Source organism: Artemia sp. Qi Xiang Cuo, chromosome 5 (assembly GCF_049724085.1).
Source record: "Artemia sp. Qi Xiang Cuo chromosome 5, ASM4972408v1, whole genome shotgun sequence".
Lineage (NCBI taxonomy): Eukaryota > Metazoa > Arthropoda > Branchiopoda > Anostraca > Artemiidae > Artemia > Artemia sp. Qi Xiang Cuo.
The window spans coordinates 21,011,923-21,034,481 of NC_142798.1; the positions used below are offsets into that span (position 1 = coordinate 21,011,923).

Consider the following 22,559-nt stretch of genomic DNA (forward strand, 5'->3'; position numbering starts at 1 on the left):
CAATAAAACGAGGCAAAGCTCTGGGACCATGCTGCACCGCTGCAGAGCTAATCAATCTTGGCTCGAACGACGTTGTCGACCTATACCACAGTGCTATATCAGCCATATGGTGCAATGAATAGATCCCACGACAGTGGTGTAAGGCAGTAATAGCCCAATCCACGAAAAGGCTCCAAGAAAGAGCATGAAATTTACCACAAAACCAAAGCAATCACTGTTCATGCTACTAACGTGTATTAAGCTGAGTTTCGACGAGAACGATCAACTAGTAGTCAGATTTCGACAGTGCACCAAATAATGGAACAATACATCATGGTTAATAGAAAACTCCATCAACTTTTTATTTATTTTTGCCGAGCCTCACATGGAAGCCCCCCTATATTTTTTCCAGTTTGACTCTTGATATGAGAAGATTATGCTGATTGTGCTGATGATTTAAGCATCCTAGAGGAAAGTGTGAGAAAAATGAATGAACTTTTAGAGGTTTCGCAGAGTTTTGGGTGCTAGAATAGTTTTGAAAATTAATGTTAAGAAGACTAAGTCACTAAGGCTAGGAATAAGTGAAGATGAAAAGGTGACGTAGGGTTATGAAAAGATTGATCAAGTGGGCAGCTTCACTCACCTTGGTAGCATTGTTGGTAAAGATGGTGGGAGCAGTGAAGATGTTAAAACTAAAATAGCCAAGGCTCACGGTGTTTTTTCACAGATAAAAAAAGTTTGGAAGAATAGGAATATAAGTCTGCAAACCAAGATTAGAATATTAGAAGCTACAGCGATGACATTAGTCAAATATGGCTCTGAAGCATGGGCGCTTCGAAAAGCGGATGAAGATTTACTAGATGTATTCCAGAGAAATTGATTAAGGATTCTTCTGGGTACCCGGATGATTGACCGTATTTCAAACAATATGCTGTACGAAAAATGTGGAAAAAAACGCTCTCTAGGGCTATAATGAAAGAAAGGTTGAGATGGCTAGGGCACGTTGTGCGGATGAAGGATCATAGATTGCCGAAGATTGTTCTTTTCAACCAACCGTCAAGGGCTAAACGGAAAGCAGGTAGTCCTTGTCTGGGGTAGGAGGGCGTTATAAAGAAAGATTTAAAGGAAATGGAAATCTCGTGGGAGGGTGTAATAAGGGAGGCTTTGAACAGACTGGGATGAAGGAGGAGCGGGCGTAGCTGTGTTGGCCTCAGGCGGATTGGTGCTGCGATGAGTTGTTAGTAGTAGTAGTAGTAGTAGTATGAGAAGATATTTCACTGCCAAAAATGGTTTAAGAAGTTTTAAGACCATGATCATTCGACGAAATATTACTTAGCTCTGGGTATTTTAACAAGGGTAATCAACGTTCCATCAAACCAAAGACGATATTTCCTTCTTTTTTTAAACTTAAAATGACTCAGTGGACATCATGAAAATATTTATATACTTTTTGTTGCCTTGGGATCCTCTTTTTTCAAACTCTTATCTTTTCCTTACTGGTTTCTGTGTTTTATTTTATTATCCAGGCTTGCGAACAAAGTATAAAAAAAGTCAATATGATATTTGTGCTTATAAGACAAAAATAAAAAAGTTTTTGCTGCCTAACATACAAGATTTAATGCTTGTGAAATGGAGAGAGAGAGAAATTCATTTTTATTAAAGACCAATATTCACAAAAAATCATATAAAACAGACCTACCACGTGAAAATCTATACAGATTTGTTTGTGGCAGGATTTATACGCTTTTGAATAATTGTTTTTTTTTAATAGACTAGACCAGAGGTTCCTAACAAATTTAGAGCCATGCCTCACCAAAGCATTTCTAAAATCTTGATGCCCCAACCCCTACCCCTTGTGGTAATTAGATTTTTGATGTTCAAAATTTTACGGGTATTCACTTGGAAGGACCTTAAAGGCCATTAACTTGTTTTTTTAGGGGGGGGAGTCATCCTCATTGCATATTCTATGTCAATGGAAAATATTGTCTGTATGAAACACCTTCTATACAATACCTGGCTTATTACAATACTATCTTGTATCTTTTTTGCTCTTTAAATGCAGGTGAACCTGACTTAATTTCAGGGGTGGATACAGGATTTTTTTAGAAGAGGGAGGGAGCAAAAAAGACTGATCTGATAAACTTGCGTTAAGATCCAGTTTAATTAACGAGAACTTGCGTTAATTAAATAAATTACACAACTTTAGACTACGTTAGGTGGGCGCGCGCCCTTCCTCGCCCTCGTCTGGATCCGTCGCTACTTCATTTACATGATTTTTTTTCAATATTATAGCTTTAAAGCATAGTCAGCCAAAGGGTGCATGTTCTGCCCATGACCCACCAAAATATTACCATGCTCCACTGGTTGGGCTAGCACCCCACTTTGGGAATCACGGGACTGGGCTTATCTAAGTCTCTTGGGACGAGGCTAAATGATTGGACCTATTATGACAGGGAGTGAATCCTCATAATTAATGGAGAACAATAGTTAAGATAGTTTGACACAATTAAATAAATTTGTGTCTATGAAAGTATATCTTTTAATAGGTATTTAGGATTTGATTATGTTTTATGTTTTAGACTATTGATTGATTTCACAGAAGATTTGACAGAATATGAATGGAAGGGCTTTGTTTATGCTATTACCTTGACGATAACAGCGTTTGTGCAGACATTATTCCTTGCTAAGCATTATCGTTCCGTTTACGTCGTTGGAATGGGTGTGAGGACAGCTATTACTTCCGCCATCTATAGGAAGGTAATATTTCACCATCAAAAATTTTTGGAAATTATTCCTTTTGTTTTGTTGATCCTAAAACTTCCAGACTTATAGCTATAGACCAGTGGTTCACAACCGATTTTGGGCCTTGGCCCACCTTGTTATCTAAAATCCTGATATCCCCCTGGAAGTATTTAAATCTTGTTATTCCAACTTCTATGTGTGTTCACCTGAAGGATGCTAATTAGTTAAATCATAATCATTAGTTAAATCATTAGATGCTAATCATTAAATTAGTTTTCTTTTTGGGGAGAGGATTTTCCTCTAGGCATATTTTATGCTAATGAAAACTATTGTCTGTATAAAACACATTTTCTACAATGCATGACGTTATTGCGACACTATCTTGTATCTTTTTAGCTCTTTAAATGCTAAGGAATCTGACGGCTATAGACTCATAAGCATAGACAGATGTAATTATAGAATGGTCATTAGCTTATTCTAATTGGCTCAGGATCACTCAGGATTCCAGCAAACCCTCTTAAAACTAAGGTTATTATTCTACATGTTTTGGACAAATTCGATGATATAGCCTTATTAAGAATGCCCAAGGAATATGAACCAATTTTGAATGGATAAGGTGACGTGAAATATTTTGGCTTGAGGTTTAATTTATTTTGATTGGGAATCATAAACAGAGTCAAGACTAATCAATTTTTAAGTAATATAAACTGTATATGAAAGATATGGAAAGAGCAATCATTGTCAGTCACAAGTAACACTATTTAAAAGAAAGAAGTGTGTATTGTAATTAGCCAACAGTTCGTGGCCACGAACTGCAAGTAAAGAGCAACTTGGTCCAATAGTACATACAACTATAAAAAAAGGAATTTTGATAACAATTAATAAATCATATATATATATACATATTATTATTATTATTATTATTATTATTATTATTATTATTATTATTATTATTATTATTATTATTATTATTATTATTATTATCACTACTATTATTATTATTATTATTATTATTATTATTATATATATATATATATATATATATATATATATATATATATATATATATATATATATATATAGAGCACGAGGAGACCAGCAGCTTCACCGCTGGACTCCGCTTTAGATATTTATTTTGGGTTTGATTTATATTTCAATAGCAAAATATTTTTTTTTCGTTTTTAGCTTGATTTGTATACTCAATTTAAGCGATACTTGCCTTAAGATTTATTTATTCATTTATATTATTACTTGTATTTTTTTGTTATGATTGTTTATGTAATTTCTGTTCGTTTTGGGTTTCATTTATTCTTTGATAGTAATTTTTGGTAGTTTTGAGTTTGAATTTTAACAGGAATTTGTATCTGCTGTTCTTAAGTTTAAAATGGCCTTTACTTTTCTTTGAAAAAACTTCTTTTTCTTAATTTTTTTTTTAATTAATCTTAGGAAAGACTGCTCAAACACAAGGCCCATTGAATTTAAATTGAAATATTCTTAAAGAACTTTAATACTTTAGCGTAAAGAATGAGGGTTTAGGAAGGGGCAGCCCCCTCAAATATGGAACAATTTATGTTCGTCTCATGTTTTAATGTTGCTTCCGACTTTCAGTTGAAAAAAAACTTTTTTATTTAATAATTCACTTGGGTTGGGAACAAAATATACATCAACAGATTGAAGCTATGTGTCGAAAATTATAAATACAAGAGGAAATGTATATTTATATTTTACTTATAAATATAAGAGGATATGTATAAACATTTTGAATATAAGAGGGAACTCGAAAAGTTCCTTGGAAGTAGCCTCACCCTGACCGTAATTATACTACCATATATGGGATGCATGAAGATCTTTCAACATAATTTTCAATCGTATACCTACACAAATATAAAATTTCTTATTTCTTATCTTAGAATAGTCAGGGATACACGTTTCTTATTTCTTATTTCTTATCTTAGAATAGTCAGGGATACACGTTTCTTATTTCTTATTTCTTATCTTAGAATAGTCAGGGATACACGTTTTTTAGTTTCTCTTCTTCTTTTTTTCATGGGTAATGGGTAAATGTGCTAGATTTTCTAAATTTTATATAGTAGCTTATGGTAGTCAGAGGTGTTGGATTTTATTGCAGATAATTTCTGAGACCACACTGGCTAATCATGATATTTTTATATTTTTTGGTTTTTATATTTTTATCAGTTTTATTCTGCACTGAGGACGGTCAAGCGGAGGTCTTGACCGAAATATTTGCATAATTTTTCAATTTTTTCACTGGCTGTTAATTGTCCTCGTTTCCTTTCTTCGCGATTTTTTGTTTATTGCAGAATTTTCCGTAAGATCGTTCTCCTTTTTGTACGTTTACGATCCCTTTCTATAACTATGGAAATTATCTTATACGAAAAGATTTTGATGGGTAAACCTATAATTACTGAATTCTAGAATCAGATGTACTCTCATGTTACCTACATTGCTTCAATGATTTTCCTGAGCATCAAATTAGCAATCGGGATATTCAGTTTTAGATGCCTTTCAATTGCTTTGGTACCGAAATTATAAAGTTGCTGCCCCGACCTTATGTTCATACCTGTAGAGAGCCGGCCCAGATGCTAAAGCACTGACTTTAGTTTTACCACTGTTACTGATTACCTGGTACAAATCATAACCTTCAACAATTACTATTTTCTATATTTATTTAGTCAGTTAAAAGTATTTTATTGAAATTGAATTATTTCAGGCTCTGAAAATTTCAAACACAGCCCGAAGAGATACAACTGTTGGTGAAATAGTAAACTTGATGGCAGTGGATACCCAGCGGCTGATGGAAATGTCACTTTATTTGAATCTCTTGTGGTCAGCCCCTTTCCAAATCGCCATCGCCCTATATTTCTTATACGAGACTCTTGGTAAGGAATAACGTAACTAAAAATATGTTGGCTGTATTTTCTGTGAAATGTCACGTCATCGTCTTTTCTTTCTTTTTTTTCATTTTTTCAACCCAAGTATTTTCAATCGATGTTGTTTTTATATAGAAAACTATATTTCAATTAGGCATGGTCATTAAACTTTTATTCTTCATCCAAAGACGTTACCTTAAATCCCTTTACGATTTGACATTGTCCGGTTAACTTTTAGTCCATTGCCATTGTTCATTGTCCATTGTCAATTTGTCCATTGTCCGGATAACTTTTAGTTTCCTTTTGAATGAGCCCTCTCCCAATATTCTAGGACCAGTGTGTGGATACGATCACCCCTGGAAAAAAACAACAACAAATAAACACACATCCGTGATCTTTCTTCTGGCAAAAAATACAAAATTCCAAATTTTTGCAGAAAGAAGCTTGACATTTATACAGTAGGATTCACTGATACGCTAAATCTTATAGGTGTCGTCATCACTAAGGTCACTTGACTTTTGGGAGACGTTTTTCCCTTTTTTGAAAACCAGGACAATTTTTTCAGGCTCTTAACCTTCGACGGGTAAGACTAAACTTAATGAAATTTGTATATATAAAATCAGCATAAAAGAAATTTTTTTGACATATCTATTGGTATCAAAATTCTGTTTTTCAGAGTTTCGATTACTATTGAGCTGGGTCGCTGCTTACTTACAGTTAGTTACTATGAACTGTTTTACATGCGCTATTAAGTTTAAACAGCATCTCCTCAAACCTCAGGAACATGTATACTAGTTATTTGAGACGTTGTGATAACAAAATAATTTTCGTCATCAATTTATGGGGTCAGCTCAAAATCATTGGTGCTTAAACAGAGTCCATAGTTGCTTTTAGAGGCAGCAGTCTCCCCTTTCCAGACCAAGCTTTGCCCCTTCTCCCATCATGATGCTCAGAAACTATCTTAAAGAAAAGTATTAAAAATGCAAAGAATAAAAAAAAAGAATAAAAAAAAGAATAAAAAAAAAAATAAAGAATAAAAATATTCTTAAAGAAAAGAATAAAAATGCACGGGAAGAACATTTCTCACTGCCTATTCATAATTTTTTTTTGTTGCCTTGCGGCTTATAACAGCCTTTTAAGATTAGCTATTTCTTTGCAAATATATGTAATAGACAAATCAGAAGAAAAATGTTTGGTTTGAGGGTAGTTTTACATATTTTGTCGGCACTTCTTGTCAGAAAATGCTGTTCTAGGTCATCTACTGAATTCATTTATTGAGTCCATTCATTCATTCGACAAGTAAGTAAAATGAAGTTTCTCAAATTCTGAATTTCAAAGAAACTTGGACACTTCGCTACATAATTTTTTCTTCTCTTGAATTGAGAAGAATAGAAAAGGGATGCAAATATAAGGACAATACCATATTTTGATAACTCATTTCGAAAATGTTGGTCGCTTTGTCGTCGCATAAAATACTTTGTCCAACCCATACCCTTGCACTATTATAGACTAAATAATAAAAAAATAAGTTTTTCAACTGAAAGTAAGAAATAACATGAAAACTAAAAATGAGGAGAAATTATTCCGTATATGAAGGATTTGTTCCCTCCTCTATATCTTGCCCTTCGCGCTTAAGTTCATAGGACTTGAATAAATTTTCTATTCTAATTAAACAGCTCTTGTGTATCAGAAGTCGTTCTTAAAAATTTGGGACAAACAGTCAAACTTTAGCGTAAAGAGCAAGTTACTGAGGAGGGAACAACTCCTTCATATACGGAATAATTTCTGTTCATTTTTAGTTTTATTGTTATTCTTACTTCCAGTAGAAAAAACTTGTTTATTTTTATTTCTGATCGTTTTTCAAATAATGCCGGTGAATCTGGCTCCACCTCCATAAAGTACTTCGTGCCCTCTCGGAAAATTCTTCCGTGGGCAGTTCAGCCCAGATAAAACACACACCCCTAAAATTTCTGTCAGACAATTTCATCCTCGCTGAAATCCCCCCCCTCGACTCCACAAAATTTCTTGCAGAACATTCAATGTGAAAAATTCTCCATAGCATACTTTCATTCGAAAAAGACTTTTAGCTCTGATCATTTTTTTGACCACTCTGGAAATCCCCCTTTCCGTGAAAACTATTTCCCAGAAATCCAAACACGCTGAAAATTCTCCCGGTTAATTCCTCAGAACATCTCCACACTCATAATTGAGTAGGCAAAGAAATCCCCCAGTGTAAAATTTCCCCAGGAAGATTCATCCCCAGAAATTTTCCTCCTCACGGAAAATTGTCCCCATAGAAGTTCAACCCAGTCACAAAATCCCCCCCCCTTCAAAAATGTTTGCATATATCACCTTATTAAATTACCATACGTAAACAATGGGCAAATTTTATAACGATTTTGGGGAAAATTGGTGTAGGTGGGGGCTAGTTATCGTCCAATTTTTGGGGGCATCATAACATGTAAATTCCTTATAAATGAGCCCTCTCCTGATGGCCTATAACTACTGGATCGATATGATCACCTCTGGGCAAAAAAAACAACTAAACACGCATCTGTGAGCTTTCTTTTGACAAAAAACACAAAATTCCCCATTTTCAAACAGCTCGTGTTAACGAACTAGGAGCGATCCGGCTCAATAGTAACCAAAACTCTAAAAAACGAAACTTTGATACCAATAGCTATATCAAAAGATTCGGCTTATTATAATAATTTCAAACATATAAGTTTCATTAAGTTTAGTCTTACCTATTAACAGCTATGAGCCTGAGAAAATTTGCCTGATTTCTTAATAAAGGCGGAATCACCCCCTAAAAGTCATAGAATCTTAATGAAAATCAAACCCTCAGATTCAGCGTATCAGAAATGAGCATGGGCACTGTTCTGTTTTTCTGAAGAAACAAAAAAAAACAAAAAAAAACAGGGCTTGAGTAAAACAGAACAGAAACAGAACAGGTCAACAAAAAACAGAATACCTGTTTCTGTTTCTGTTTTGTTTTTTGGTAAAAACAGAAAACAACTGTTTTTGATCAAAAACTACACTTGCCATAGGTATTGCTTTTTTGTAGCGGTAACACTTTTGAGAAAACCTAGTACTCTTGAAGCATTTTTTCCACAAAAAAGAGCAGTTTTTCTAATATAGGGGCGAAAAATTGTTTGCGCACATAAATATCACTATCATTTTTTTGCTTTATGGTTATTTTTCTTCCATTTTCTCATTCCAAAAATAGACTTTTATGTTTATAATAAATACTAGTTATTCGAGACATTTGGGAAAAAAAAATTCAGCATGAAATTACGCAGTCAGCTCAAAGTCTTTAGTATTTAAGCAGAGCATATAGTTGATTTGGGAGGGGAAAATTTTCCCCTCCAGACCATGCTCCCCCCCCTCTATCCCCTTAATCATCTTAGCTCCCCCCCCTCTATCATCTTAAACAAAAGTAAGAAAGAACAAAAATGCACGGGAAAATGACACTTCTTACTGTCAATTAAAAAATTGTTTGTTACCTTGCAGCTTAACGCAGCCTTTTAAGATTAATTATTTCCAAGCCAATTTTGGTGAAAATTTTTCAAATAATACCCCTCAAATAAACCCCTATGCCTTCCCAAGGCCAGAAAAAAATTTGCACTTTACTGAAAAAATATAAATATTTCTACTTTTATAACTTTAATAAATCAAATAGTATTAACATTTTGATTACTAAATATCAGTATATGTAAATTAAACTGACAATGCACATTCAGTTGTATTTTTTCAGTAAAATGCAAATTTTGTTCTGGCCTTGGGAAGGCATGGGGGCTATGCGCCCAACTTATGTTAATTTCTGCTCGTTTTGAGTTTGACTCGGTTATTTATTGTAATATCTCTTCGTTTTGGGTTTTATTTCTTTTATCAATGCTGAACTGCGGCAGTCCCATGCTCGGTAGATCATTTGGTATTATTTCGGCTCATTTTTGGTTTAATGGAGCTATTTGCTTTTTTTCGGAAAGTTATTAATGGGGACAAGTTTTTTTAATTAATTTCCTTTCGTTTTATATTGATACAATCCTTTCAGGGAAAAAGAAAAAGGCGATATAAATCTCTTTGTTTTTTAAAAGACTTTATAGTTTGGCCTGCTATTTGTATGCTGGAGAAAAGTCTTCAGTAATTTTTAACAACCTGCACACTTTTAAAATTCTGGACACAAATGGTACTATTTGATTTAGTTTCATACCTCCTCTAGTTGACCTGAAATAGAAAACTTGATACCACTCGCAAAAAAAATCTGTTTACTTTCTTTGATAGCTTGGATACACTTACGCTATTTTGATTTGGTTAAATTTTAAGAGCAGAAGTAGCCCCAAAAGTTTGAACATAATACCCTCAGTCGTTCTTGGGATACTGCTGAGATGCCTAATTGGGAATTGGCAGTATCACAGTGCATTTTGATTTTATCTTAAGGCAACATTTCTTTTTTAAACATAATGGGCAAATGGGAGGGGGGGCGTGGGAGGGTGGGAGTGGAAGGGGGATTAGTTGCCCTCCAATCACTTTCGACGATTAAAAAGGACATCAGTTATTTCGATTTTCAATCAAAGGATCCCTTTTCGTACTTCTTACAACAGCTCCTTTAATACAAACTGCCCTAATCCAAGCAACAACAATAGAAAAAAATACTACGCTACAATAGTATTAGCATTTAATAAAAGAATGTCAAGCCTTCCAATCGATTTTGACTAATAAAACGGGCACTAGGCCTTTCAATTTCAAATTGAATGAGCCCTTTTGGGAACGACAAAGCTTACTATAAACACCTTATATGCCCCCAGGGCATAAATTACAACCCTTACCCTAAGGTCTGTTAGGGTGGTTGTCATCCTCTAACACCGAATTTCCAGAACTTTCAACTACGTTAAACAAAATAGCTATCTCAAATTTTGACTGGATGTGTTTGGGGAAAGGTTAGGCGAGAGAGAGGCGCTAGTCGCTCTATAATCACTTTCAACTATTAAAAATGGTACTAGCCCTTTCCATTTCCAATCAAATGAGCCCTTTTGAAGAATCTACGACAACACTTTCAATAAAAACCTGATATGCCCCCAGGAAATAACTTACAACCCTTGCCCTGAGTGCTGGGGGGGGGGGGTGTCATTCTAAAAGGCCTAATTTCCAGAACTTTCTACTACGTTGAACAAAATAGCTATCTGAAAATGTTGATTGGATGTATTTGGAGGAATGGTGGCCGAGAGAGGAGGGTTAGTTACCCTCCAATCACTTTCGACTATTACAAAGGGCACTAGCCCTCTCAATTTCCAAATTGAATGAGCCCCATTTGAAGTTTTACGACAACTCTATCTATAAAAACCTTATATACATCAGGGCAGAACTTACAACCTTGTCCCTAAGGGCTCTAGGGGGGTTTTTCACCCGTAACTACACACTGTTCAAAACTGTCATCTCTTTTGAACGAAATTACATCGTATCAACTTTGAATGAATGTGTTTGGGTACACGGCCGGCGTGAGAGTGGGGTTAATTAGTCTCCACTCCCTCTCTACTCTTAAAAAGGGCAATTTCAATTTCCAATCAAATGAGCCCTTTTTTGAAATTTCTATAACAACTTTCTGTATAAACTTTATATGCCCCCAGGGTATAACTTACAACCCTTGCACTGAGGGCTCTGAGGGGGTTATCATCCTAACAGACCTAATTTCAAGAACTTTTAACTACGTTGGACAAAATGGATATCTCAAAATTTTGATTGGATGTGTTTGGGAAAGTGGTGGGCGTGAGAGGGGTGTTAGTCGCTCTCCAATCACTTTCAACTATTAAAAAAGGCACTAGCGCTTTCAATTTCCAATTGAATGAGCCCTTTTGAAGTTTCTACGCTTTCAATAAAAACCTTTGGGTTGTCATCCTTAAAGACCTAATTTCCGAAACTTTCAACTACGTTGAATAGAATGTCTATCTAAAATATTGATTGGATGTGTTTGGAGAAATGATGGGCGTGAGAGGGGGGTTAGTTGCCCTCAAATCACTTTCGACAACTAAAAAGGGCACTAGCCATTGGAATTTCCAATCGAATGAGCCCTTTTTCAAGTTTCTACGACAAAGATTTCAATAGAAACATTATATACCCCCCCGGTATAGCTTATAAACTATGCCCTGAAAACTGTGGGGGGAGTTTTTTGCTCAGAGATATAGTTTTCTGGACTTTAAATTGCGTGGAACAAAACGGGTATTAAAAAATATTTATTGAATGTGCGTAGGGAATGTTGGGCGTGTGCAAGGTGATAGTTGGCTTTAAATCACTTTTGCCAATCAAAAAGGACACTACCCCTTTGAATTTCCAATAGAATGATCCCTTTTTGAAGTTTCTACGACAACACGTTATATAAAAACCTTATATGCCCCCTGGGCATAATTTACAACCCTTGCCCCGAGGGCTGTGGGGAGGGGGGCTGGTTATCATTCTCAAAGACCTAATTTCCAGAACTTAAAACTACGTTGAATAAAATGGCTATCTCAAAGTTTTGATTAGATGTGTTTGGGGAAAAGGTGGGCGTGAGAGGCGGGTAAGTTGCCCTCTAATCACGTTCAACTACTAAGAAGGGCACTAGTCCTTTGAATGTCCAATCGAATGATAGAAGTTTTTACGACAAAGCATTCTATAAAAAAACCTTATTCACCCCAAGGGCATAACTTACAACCCTTGCCCTAAGGGCTGTGGGGGACTGTCCTCCTCAAAAACATAATTTCTATCTGGAAATCAACTACGCTAAACAAAATGGCTATCTCAAAATTTTGATTGGATGTATTTCGAGAAATGGTGGACGTGGAAGAGGTGTTAGTATCTTTCCAATCACTTTCGACTATTAAAAAGGGTACAAGCCACTCCAATTTCCAATTGAATGAGCCCTATTCGAAGTTTCTACGACACTTTCTTCAATACGAAGTGACCTGCTCTAAAGGAAAAATTATTAAATAATACATTGTGCCAACATCGTTCTTATATGCCCCAGGGCATAGCTTAAAACCCTTGCCCTGAGGGTTGTGGAGGAGTGTCCTCCTCTTTACTTAGTCCCCGTTTCTTGTCTCGTTCTCGAGTGTCCCCGTTCTTTACTTAGGCACCGCGATTGCGCTGCCTATGATTTATACAACAACTTTCTATATAAACCTTATATGCCCCAGGGCATAACTTAAACCCTTGCACTGAGGCCTCTGAGGGGGTTATCTTCCTAAAATACCTAATTTCCACAACGTTCAACTACGTTGAACAAAATGGATATCTCAAAATTTTGATTGGATGTGTTTTGGAAAATGGTGGGCGTGAGAGGGGCGTTAGTCGCTATCCAATCACTTTCAACTATCAAAAAAGGCACTAGCCCTTTCAATTTCCAATTGAATGAGCCCTTTTCAAGTTTCAACGAAACGCTTTCAATAAAAACTTTATATGCCCCCAGGGTATTACTTACAACCCTGGGCATGAGGGCTGTGGGGGGAGCGGTTGCCGTCCGTAAAGACCTAATTTCCAAAACTTTCAACTACGTTGAATAAATGGCTATCTAAAAATTTCGATTGAATGTGTTTGGGGAAAAGGTAGGTGCGAGAGGGGGGTTAGTTGCCCTCAAATCACTTTCGACTACTAAAAAGGGTACTAGCCATTTGAATTTCAAATCAAAATAGTTCTTTTTCAAGTTTCTATGACAAAGATTTCAATAAAAACCTTATACACCTCAAGGGCATAACTTATAACCTTTGCTCTGAGGGTTGTGGGGGAGTTTCCTCCTTAAAAAAAAATATTTTCTAAATGGAAATAAACTACGCTGAACAAAATGACTGCACTTGCATTTGGTGCAAGTGCAGTATCTCAAAATTTTTATTGGATGTGTTTGGGGGAATGATGGGCGTGAGGGGGGGGGATAGTTGCCCTCCAATCACTTTCGACTATTAAAAAGCACTAGCCTTTTGAATTTCCAATCGACTGAGCTTTTTTGAAGTTTCTACGGCAACGCCTTCTTTAAAAACCTTATATGCACCCAGGGCATAACTTAAAACCTTGCCCTGAGGGCTGTGGGGGAGTGTCCTCCTCAAAAACATATTTTCTATGTGGAAATCAACTACGCTGAACAAAATGGCTATCTCAAAATTTTGATTAGATGTGTATGGGGAAAGATGGGCGTGGAGAGGGGGTGGCTAGTTGCCCTCCAATCACTTTAGACAATTATAAACAGCACTAGCCCTTTGAATTTCCAATCTAATGAGCCTTTTTTTAGTTTCTACGACAACGCCTTATATAAAATCCTTATATGCCCCCAGGGCATAACTTAAAACCCTTGCACTGAGGGTATTGGAGAGTTTCCTCCTCAAAAACATATTTTCTATCTAGAAATCAACTACGCTGAACAAAATGTCTGTCTCAAAATTTTGATTGGATGTGTTTGGGGGAATGATGGGCCTGGGGGGGGTTAGTTGCCCTTCAATCACTTTCGATTATTAAAAAGGCCTCTAGCTCTTTGAATTTCCAATCGAATGAGCCTGTTTTGAAGTTTCTACGACAACACCTTCTATAAAAAACCTTGTATGCCCCCTGGGCATAACTTAAAACCCTTGCCTTGAGGGTTGTGGGAGAGTGTCCTTCTCAAGATTATATTTTCTATCTGTAAATCAACTACGCGGAACAAAATGAATTTCTTAAGATTTTGATTGGATGTATGGGAGAATGATGGGCGTGGGGGGGGGGGCTTGTGGCCCTCCAATCACTTTCGACTATTAAAAAGAGCACTAGAACTCTTTATTTCCAATCGAATGAGCCTTTTTGAAGTTTCTACGACGATCCCTTCCATATGAAGTGCCCTGCTCTATAGGAAAAAAAAAAATAATAAATGATACACTGTGCCAACATCGTTCTTATATGCCCTCAGGGTATAACTTGGAAACCCTCGCCCCGATGGTTGTGATTCAACAATTCATTATCCTCTGTGTCACTTGCTTTGCTATTGGGAGCTTTCTTTAGGGCAGCAGCCTGACTTGATATATATTTTTTTGAGTTGGTTTGGCTTTGTTGTTTACTGCACCAGCCGCATATACTTTATTTTGGTGCACATCAATTATATCCTTCCTTTTAAGATGGTATATAAATGTCGTGGTAGAAGCTACATTAGCCTTTAGAGACTCTTTTAAGAAATTGCACTTGATACTTTCTTTGAGTCCTATTTCAAGTGGGATACTTAGTAACATGGCCTATAAGTATTGGCTGGAACATTTAAGCCGTCCTGAGAAGATGACGTCATGCTGTTCTGAGGACAATGGTGTAGTTTACGATTTTTTACAAAATTAGAAGCACCTTCCAATAGCCAATTTTTTTAAAAATTGCACCTCCACCCAAATATCTGACCTTTTACACCTCACTGGCATAACTAGGGGGAAAGGGACCAATTGCCTCCTGAGCTGTTTGTTGGCACAATAAGCCAAAGAATCTGTCTACTTATAAAAGCAACATGAAATATCCCAACTACGGTTTCATAACAACTTTGACCATTTGAAGCACAATATTAATTTTTGCGGGAATTAGCTTGTCTGTAATTTGTATTTATGAGACAGATAGATGAAATAATTCACCGCTTAGTGTTAATTTTTGAATTTCTTTTGCTTTATGGTAAAAAATACTGTGTTCACCGGAAGATTGATATCCTACTGAATGAGAAAAGTATATCATCATTTTATGAGAATTTGTCCCTTCCAGAAAATCAGCTAGTTTCAACTCTAAACTTTTCCTTGAAAGAATTTCTATTGATTTTAGAGATGATTTTAGTAACATGAGAAAAAGTATATTTGGTTATCTTGTTATGTTGATGCAATAAAGATTTGCTAGCAAAAACTTATATTTCTACTGGATAAGACTTCAATACATTTACATTGCTCTCTGACTAAGCATTTAAGAGAATTTTGCAAATTAATAATCAGTATTCATCATGTATAGGTCAGCACGGTCATGGTAGCAAGTCAATGTTATTTAGCAGCATAACCTCCATAAAAATAGTTAGATTAAAGTTCTCACGGCTAAAGGTGCAAATTATTTCCCATGTAATGTAGGAGATAGATGCCCAACCCCAACCACTAGAACCAGGATAGACAGTAATAAGTGATTTGTTTGTATTTCGCTTCTCCTGGACAGTAACTGGGCTACTTTCCTGCTCAATTAATGGAATAATATACTGTAAGCAATACGTCGTTTTAGTGGAATTAAACTGCACCTTTACCGTCTTAACGTTCAGGGGTGGATCTAAAGTAAAATCTTTGGCAAGGCCTAATGTGACAAGGCCACCTATGAGCAAAATCTTGGGGGGACTCAATGTGACAAAGGTATAAATAATTCACGAAATTGACAAATTTATTCTAAACAAAAGAGTGACAAAAAAGAAAAAGTAAGGAAAAAGGGTGCAGGAAAAAATCTTGGATGGGGGAGCCGGGTCATCCCTTTTGTTTTAAGAATCCGAGTGGGCATGCTTTTTATTATGTAGGCCTGTTTTAGTGGTCCGTTCCCAAAGGAAAAGCCGAGCCTCCTTTCTCCAGAAACTCTGGATCTACTATTTTAAAGGGGTACATATAAAAAAATGTACTCCTCCGTCCCAGGGTTCTTGTAAATTTGCGCTACTGTATTTATGAAAATTATTGAAAGAACAAAATCACGCTTCTTTACAACAGAAACGTGTAACCGCACTTCTTTACAATTTTAAATTCCGATCTAAAACACTATTTTGTAAGTCTGAAATTCCCGAATATCTCATTCTCGTAGCACTAAAATAAAATCGGGAACAGAAGAAAATCAGGTAGAAAAAAAGAAACAAGACAATACTGCTATTCTAAAGATAGCAACAGAACAGAAAAGGAAAATAAAAAACAGGTCATCTGTTTCTGTTCTGTTTTTTTCTGTAAACAAAAGAGAAACAAGCACTTTGATAACAGAACAGAAACAGTGTCCATGCTTAATGTGGACACGTTTGTGAATCAGCATATTTCCTTGAGAACAAATTCCAGGAGAGATAAAGAATGTCTGACAAAATTTCAAAGTGGTTTTGGAACCGTGAGGAAGACTATGGAGACATTGTCGAGAATAGAAAAAATTGGCTAGAGATTACTGGAGAATCTGTTGCTGACAGATCCAAAACCAGCATCTTTATCAATTCTGGTTTCCTTTTGTGCGTTGGACAATTCTTCATCTGGTTCCCGCCAAAATCGAAAAAAATCCGATACTGTTCAAGACTTGAGTCACGTACCAAAATATATCTTAAGGATTTATATCACTTTGGCAATCCATCTGTTTCTTACAAACTCAAGAACTAAGGAACTCAGTCAATCCATCTAGATAGCAGGCCCAAGTAAAAACTGGCTGTACCAGCACCTTGTTTTACGTCTGTTGATTGAGCTGTAAGGGCCAAGCCCCTAATGAACTTATTTGAAGTCTACCTAACATTCTTTTCTACATCTTTTTTTAAATTCCATCGCATCTCTAATCGTCAATGGTGCCCCTCATAGACAGTTTAACTTTAGGTAATGCGTACTTTAGTAAGTCCTTCTCCCACACTGAACTATCTATTTATTATTTTTGTATAATTTAAATGGGAATTTTTTATTAGCCCCATATAAATTAAAAGATAATAATTTTACGATAATTTAGTAAGATATGCTACAAAATGGTTTGTAATACTGAAATAAAACAGTTTAAAAACTGTAGGAGGTTGAATACTACAGGGCTTTATGACTAAGATTGTACAGTTGTGGGCATTGAGTTAGAATTGATTTTTATTTATTTCCAAAGGCCTAAAACCTGGAGAAGTTTGGAATTTATGCTTTAGAGTTGTATGGGGCTAACGAAGCTAACGAAACGCATTTTTGTTTCGTTAGCTTTTCAAAATTTTATCTCTAATAGTTTGGCATTGCCGCCTCAACATCTGTCCTGCTAAAATTACTAGTTTTAACTTTTAATTGACCAAATGCAAACCTTGAATAATTTTATGCAAAGGATGCATTATTAAAAAGCAGGGATCCACCTTTTGGGCATAAGAGTTATGGAGTTTAAAAGAGAATAAGGATCATACCTTCAAATACAGAATTAATCGTTGTCATCGCTCCTAAGACTCTAGCACTTAGTCACAATTGAAAATATTGAACCTTTATGGGTTGCTAGTTATAATTTACTGGTAAAACCAAATGTAATGATTCGACTCTGTCAATTTCCTGTTCCATGTTTCAATTACTAAAAAATTTGGGACGTGGAAAAATATAATCTTTTCGAACTAGGGGGGGTCAAATCTTTCGTTTTTTATTTCTAGATGAGCACATGTTTTGTTGATGTTTTTTTTTCATTTGAAATTCAATGTTTTGAAACTCAATTTCATTTGAGTTTCCTTATATTTGTATATGATTGTGGCTAATATATCTATATTTTTCTAAACAAAAGCGACAATCCTATATTAAGTCCAAAGTTTCATATCTTATGGGAAAATTTATCTTGTCTTCACAGAGACGTATGTAGTATCCTCTTTTCTAAAACTGGATTTTTATTTAATTGAATTTTCCTGATAATGCATCTATGTCTTTAAGCATGTATTTATATTTTTAAGTTACTGTTCTTGTAGTTTAAGTTGTTTCATCAGATTTGCGTATGATTGAGCCTAATGTATCATTATTTTTTATAAGGTCAAAAAAAAAAATTAATAAGGTCAAAATTCCAAGAAATGTCCTGGGAAAACATTTTGTCTTCACAGATTTCTATCTTTTCTTCTTTATTATCATTGGAAAACTGTCTAATTAAATTTCACTGATACTCCATTTTTGTCAACATCTATATTTTACGTAATATAGTTTATATCACTTAAGTTTGAGTAAGTCAAAAAGTTTAACTAATCCAAGACTTTAGTATTTCAGTATATACTGGCTGTGCGACCTTAAAATGAAAATCATCAGTTGTATCATTGTGTAGTTTGTTCATACCATGTTTATGTTTGTTCTTAACATAGTTATATTTGGGTTTTTCAGATAAAGGGTTTTAAAGTTTTAATTGTTTGCAGACACTTTTCGGTTGGACTTGTACCAAAAATTGCTGTATCAGATACTAAGACTTAGACTTCTGGTCTAATTCAGCCTTCCTGAACTGTGCAAAAGTGGCAACATAAGAGGAAAACTGGTTTTTAGATGCAGCTGAAACTAGAAAAAAATTTGGAAGGGATTTGTATTTACAAAATACTGCTTATCTTTTTTGTTTTAGGTCCTAGCATCTTTGCTGGTTTGGGTGTTATGATTATGCTAATACCCATCAATGGATTTATTGCCACCAAAACAAGAGCTCTACAACTTCAACAGATGCAGAATAAAGACAAACGTGTGAAGCTTATTAATGAGATTCTTAATGGAATGAAGGTAATATCACTGCTAAAATAGACAAAGCAAACAAAATCGTATATGTTTGCAGTTGTACATCCCAGAGGTGTCCCCAATCTTTTTCTTGGGTGGAAATCATGAGTTCTAGAGAATCAAATGAGATAACTTGAAGGAGCACACATTTTCTCCCTAATTGCATGCTTAGTGGAGAGCAGAAGCCAGTGTTTTTGGTGGGATATTTTTTTTACGTCTACATTGAAGTAAAATATGTTTTAACTTGCTTTTTAATACCATGGCATGACCTCCTGGTTATTTTCAGGTAATATTTCTGGAGAAACAATTTCTACGGCTCACCCAGCACCCCCACCTTCCTTCTGTCAAAAAACAGATATTAATTTAGAACAAACCGTTTGGACCTAAATTATATCCTTCACTATGAACACAGAAGGTTGTATTTCGTTCTATTTGCCATTTATAAATATAAAATCTTCTCAATCTTAAATAATTACTTTGACTTTGAAATTTCTAAATCCTTTTCATCTAGATCTGGATTTTCAATTGATACAAGATAGCTTAAACTGTTCAAACATAAAAATTCGTGTCACAATTCTTTATTTGTACTCAAAATTTAAACCTCTTTTGGGGGGTCTATGTGTTGAATCGTGATTTATTTTATGTAACTAGATTAATACTATTGAATATGTTTTGCTTTTTTTTAGGTTTTGAAGTTATATGCCTGGGAACCGTCATTTCAAGGGCAAGTCGAAGATATCCGTCAAAAAGAAGTTAAAGTTTTGAAAAAAGCAGCGTTTCTTAGTGCTACAACTACGATGCTTTGGACATGTGCTCCCTTTATGGTATGGTCATATTGTACATACCACAGTATATAAATTATAGGCAGTATGATCTTCCCCTATCTCACCCATTAAAAAAACCCGGACCGAGGTGCGAGTGTTCCACAGAACATTACAGCTCCATTACTACATTACTAGTTGCCCTCAAATCACTTTCGACTACTAAAAAGGGTACTAGCCATTTGAATTTCAAATCAAAATAGTTCTTTTTCAAGTTTCTACGACAAAGATTTCAATAAAAACCTTATACGCCTCAAGGGCATAACTTATAACCTTTGCTCTGAGGGTTGTTGGGGAGTGTCCTCCTTAAAAAAATATTTTCTAAATGGAAATAAACTACGCTGAACAAAATGACTGCACTTGCATTTGGTGCAAGTGCATTATCTCAAAATTTTTATTGGATGTGTTTGGGGGAATGATGGGCGTGAGGGGGGGGGGATAGTTGCCCTCCAATCACTTTCGACTATTAAGCGTCCAGGACTCACAGGCATAGATGGCGATCGGAATAATGAGGGAGTAGAAGAGTCTCGTTTTGAGAGTTGTTGTTAAGTCCTTATTCCTCCAGATGGGCATCAGAGCTTTAAAACTGAAGTTTTCAAGTGTTAGGCGTCTCTTGATGTCTTTGAGTTGGTTGCTATCATAAGTAAGTAAGCTCCCAAGGTAGGCGAAGCCTTCCACCCACTCAATGGTACCTTCACCAAGCTGAAGGCTGAGTTCATATTCATCATTAAAATTAAATAAGGGGTTTCTTGGCTGGCTTCGGGACAGCGGTAAGCCACTCCTCTCTGTCCCTAGCAGGGGCCGACTGTATCTATTACCGATAGTGCGCCGGAAATGTAATTTCCATAAAATCCTTTGTGCTCACGTGAGCACAAATAATACTCACGTAAATAACTGTATCTCTGAATTTAATCAGTTAAATTCAATGAGAATTGTTCGCTTTTTTGGTAGGACGAATAGGTTTTCTCTTAAGGGAGGTGAAAAAATCTCTTGGTTCTTTCAGCCCAGCTATAGTTTTTTGTTTCTTTTTCTAAGCTACCGAAGACAATTTGTTACGGCCTTCGAAGGTGAAATACTTATAACAAGCAACAAAGACACTAAAGATATATATACGAGATGGGGCTATATGTATCTTGACTAAAAAAAAAATACCTCAAGGCTAATGATCATAGTTGCAGCAGTAGCTGCATTGTACTAAAGAACGGAGTCCAGACTATAGTCACTAAAAATTTAAAAACACGTCTTGGAAAACACTATCAAGTGAAAAAAAATTGTCATTCGAAGGGGATTGATTAATTTTAATAATAAAAGTTAATTGCGGAAACAAATAAATGAGAAGCCTGAAAAGTATGCAAATTACTTTGAAATTCAACACTAATTTTCAGTAGAAAATTTATAGAACTTCTAAATAAATTCAAAAAACCTCAATAGACTCAGTGAACCTCTAAATAAACGTCCTCTCTGTCAGTATTTTCATGTGCAAAGTAAGCTGCTCATTTGGCTGTTAAAAAAATGAGACAAATTAGAGCCCATTCATAATTAGATTTTACTAATACTGGGATCTAGCTGTCGCTAATTTGATCAAGTCAAATTTGCATAGAAGCCATAGGATATGGCTTTGTCGAAAAAATTACACCTGAGTTTGGCAATTTATTTCTAGGTGGCTTTGGCAACCTTTTCTGTTTACGTTCTGACGGATCCGGACAACATACTAAATCCCCAAAAGGCTTTTGTTGCGATGACATTATTTAATATCATGAACATGCCCATGATTTTACTACCAATGCTAATAGTTGCTAGTGTCCAGGTAAGAATTATTATATCTTAGCCCTTATTTTCGTGTCTTTTTCATGTGAATTCAACAAGGAATTTTAACGTGGTGAAATTAGGATTACTGATTTGAAGGTCAAACAAGGGTTTATTTCTACTTCCTAGAACGGGTCGACAATACGTCTATTAAAGCTCTGACAATCTACGTATACAATATATGTTCATTGTTTCACCTAAGGATGACTTCAAATTTATGAGCTACAAGGCAGCATAAGCATAGTTTAAGAGCGTTTGCAAGAAAAGAAATTTTAAATTAAATTTGGATTGCCAAAAAAAAAATCCATTTTTTTACTTGTTGTCTAAAGGTCAAAGACGGAGAGAAGATTGAGAGTTTTCTAAATTGTGTACCAATTCATAGTGCAAATACAACTATTTCAATGACGTAAATAGGGCTTGATAACATGGAAGAAAAGTCGCTATGTGGTTCTGACAAATATTTCTATTTGTTCTCATGGTCCTGGGGGGTTTCATTAACTATGGTGAATTTTGATAAAAATCCAAAAGGAAAATAAAAATAAATCCGTATATACCTGATATTTTGAAAGACTCCTATTAAAATCATAGGCAGTGCAATAGCGCTTCCTAAGTAAAGAACGATGTTGGCTCAATGTATTATTATTTTTTTTTTCTTTTTTTCTGGTTTGTCTTAGACCAGGGCACTTCGTATCGAAGGACTTGTCGTAGAAACTTCAAACAGGGCTCATTCGATTGGAAATTGGAAGGGCCTGTGTCCTTTTTAATAGACGATTATTTGAAAAAAAAACTACGTTTTCTAAAGAGTTAAAGAGGCTGAGTTACAAGGTCGAACCTTAAAACGTACAGGATTAGAGGCACAGTTGGGCTGCCGCCCCCAAACCCCCCGCTTTGGCAGCCTTTAAATAAAAAAAAAGTTTTTTAAACTG

General features: G+C 35.5%; 1 protein-coding gene across 1 annotated transcript in view; it reads left to right on the forward strand.

Annotated features, from left to right (window-relative positions):
• Positions 1–22,559, forward strand: part of LOC148951940 (ATP-binding cassette sub-family C member 1-like) — a 171,813-nt gene that overhangs the window by 39,708 nt on the left and 109,546 nt on the right. Inside the window, exons 8-12 of the mRNA XM_089089422.1 lie at positions 2,559–2,736; positions 5,453–5,621; positions 18,861–19,012; positions 19,693–19,830; positions 21,488–21,634. Of these exons, the coding sequence (XP_088945548.1) occupies positions 2,559–2,736; positions 5,453–5,621; positions 18,861–19,012; positions 19,693–19,830; positions 21,488–21,634 (784 nt within the window). The remainder of the gene's footprint in view (positions 1–2,558; positions 2,737–5,452; positions 5,622–18,860; positions 19,013–19,692; positions 19,831–21,487; positions 21,635–22,559) is intronic.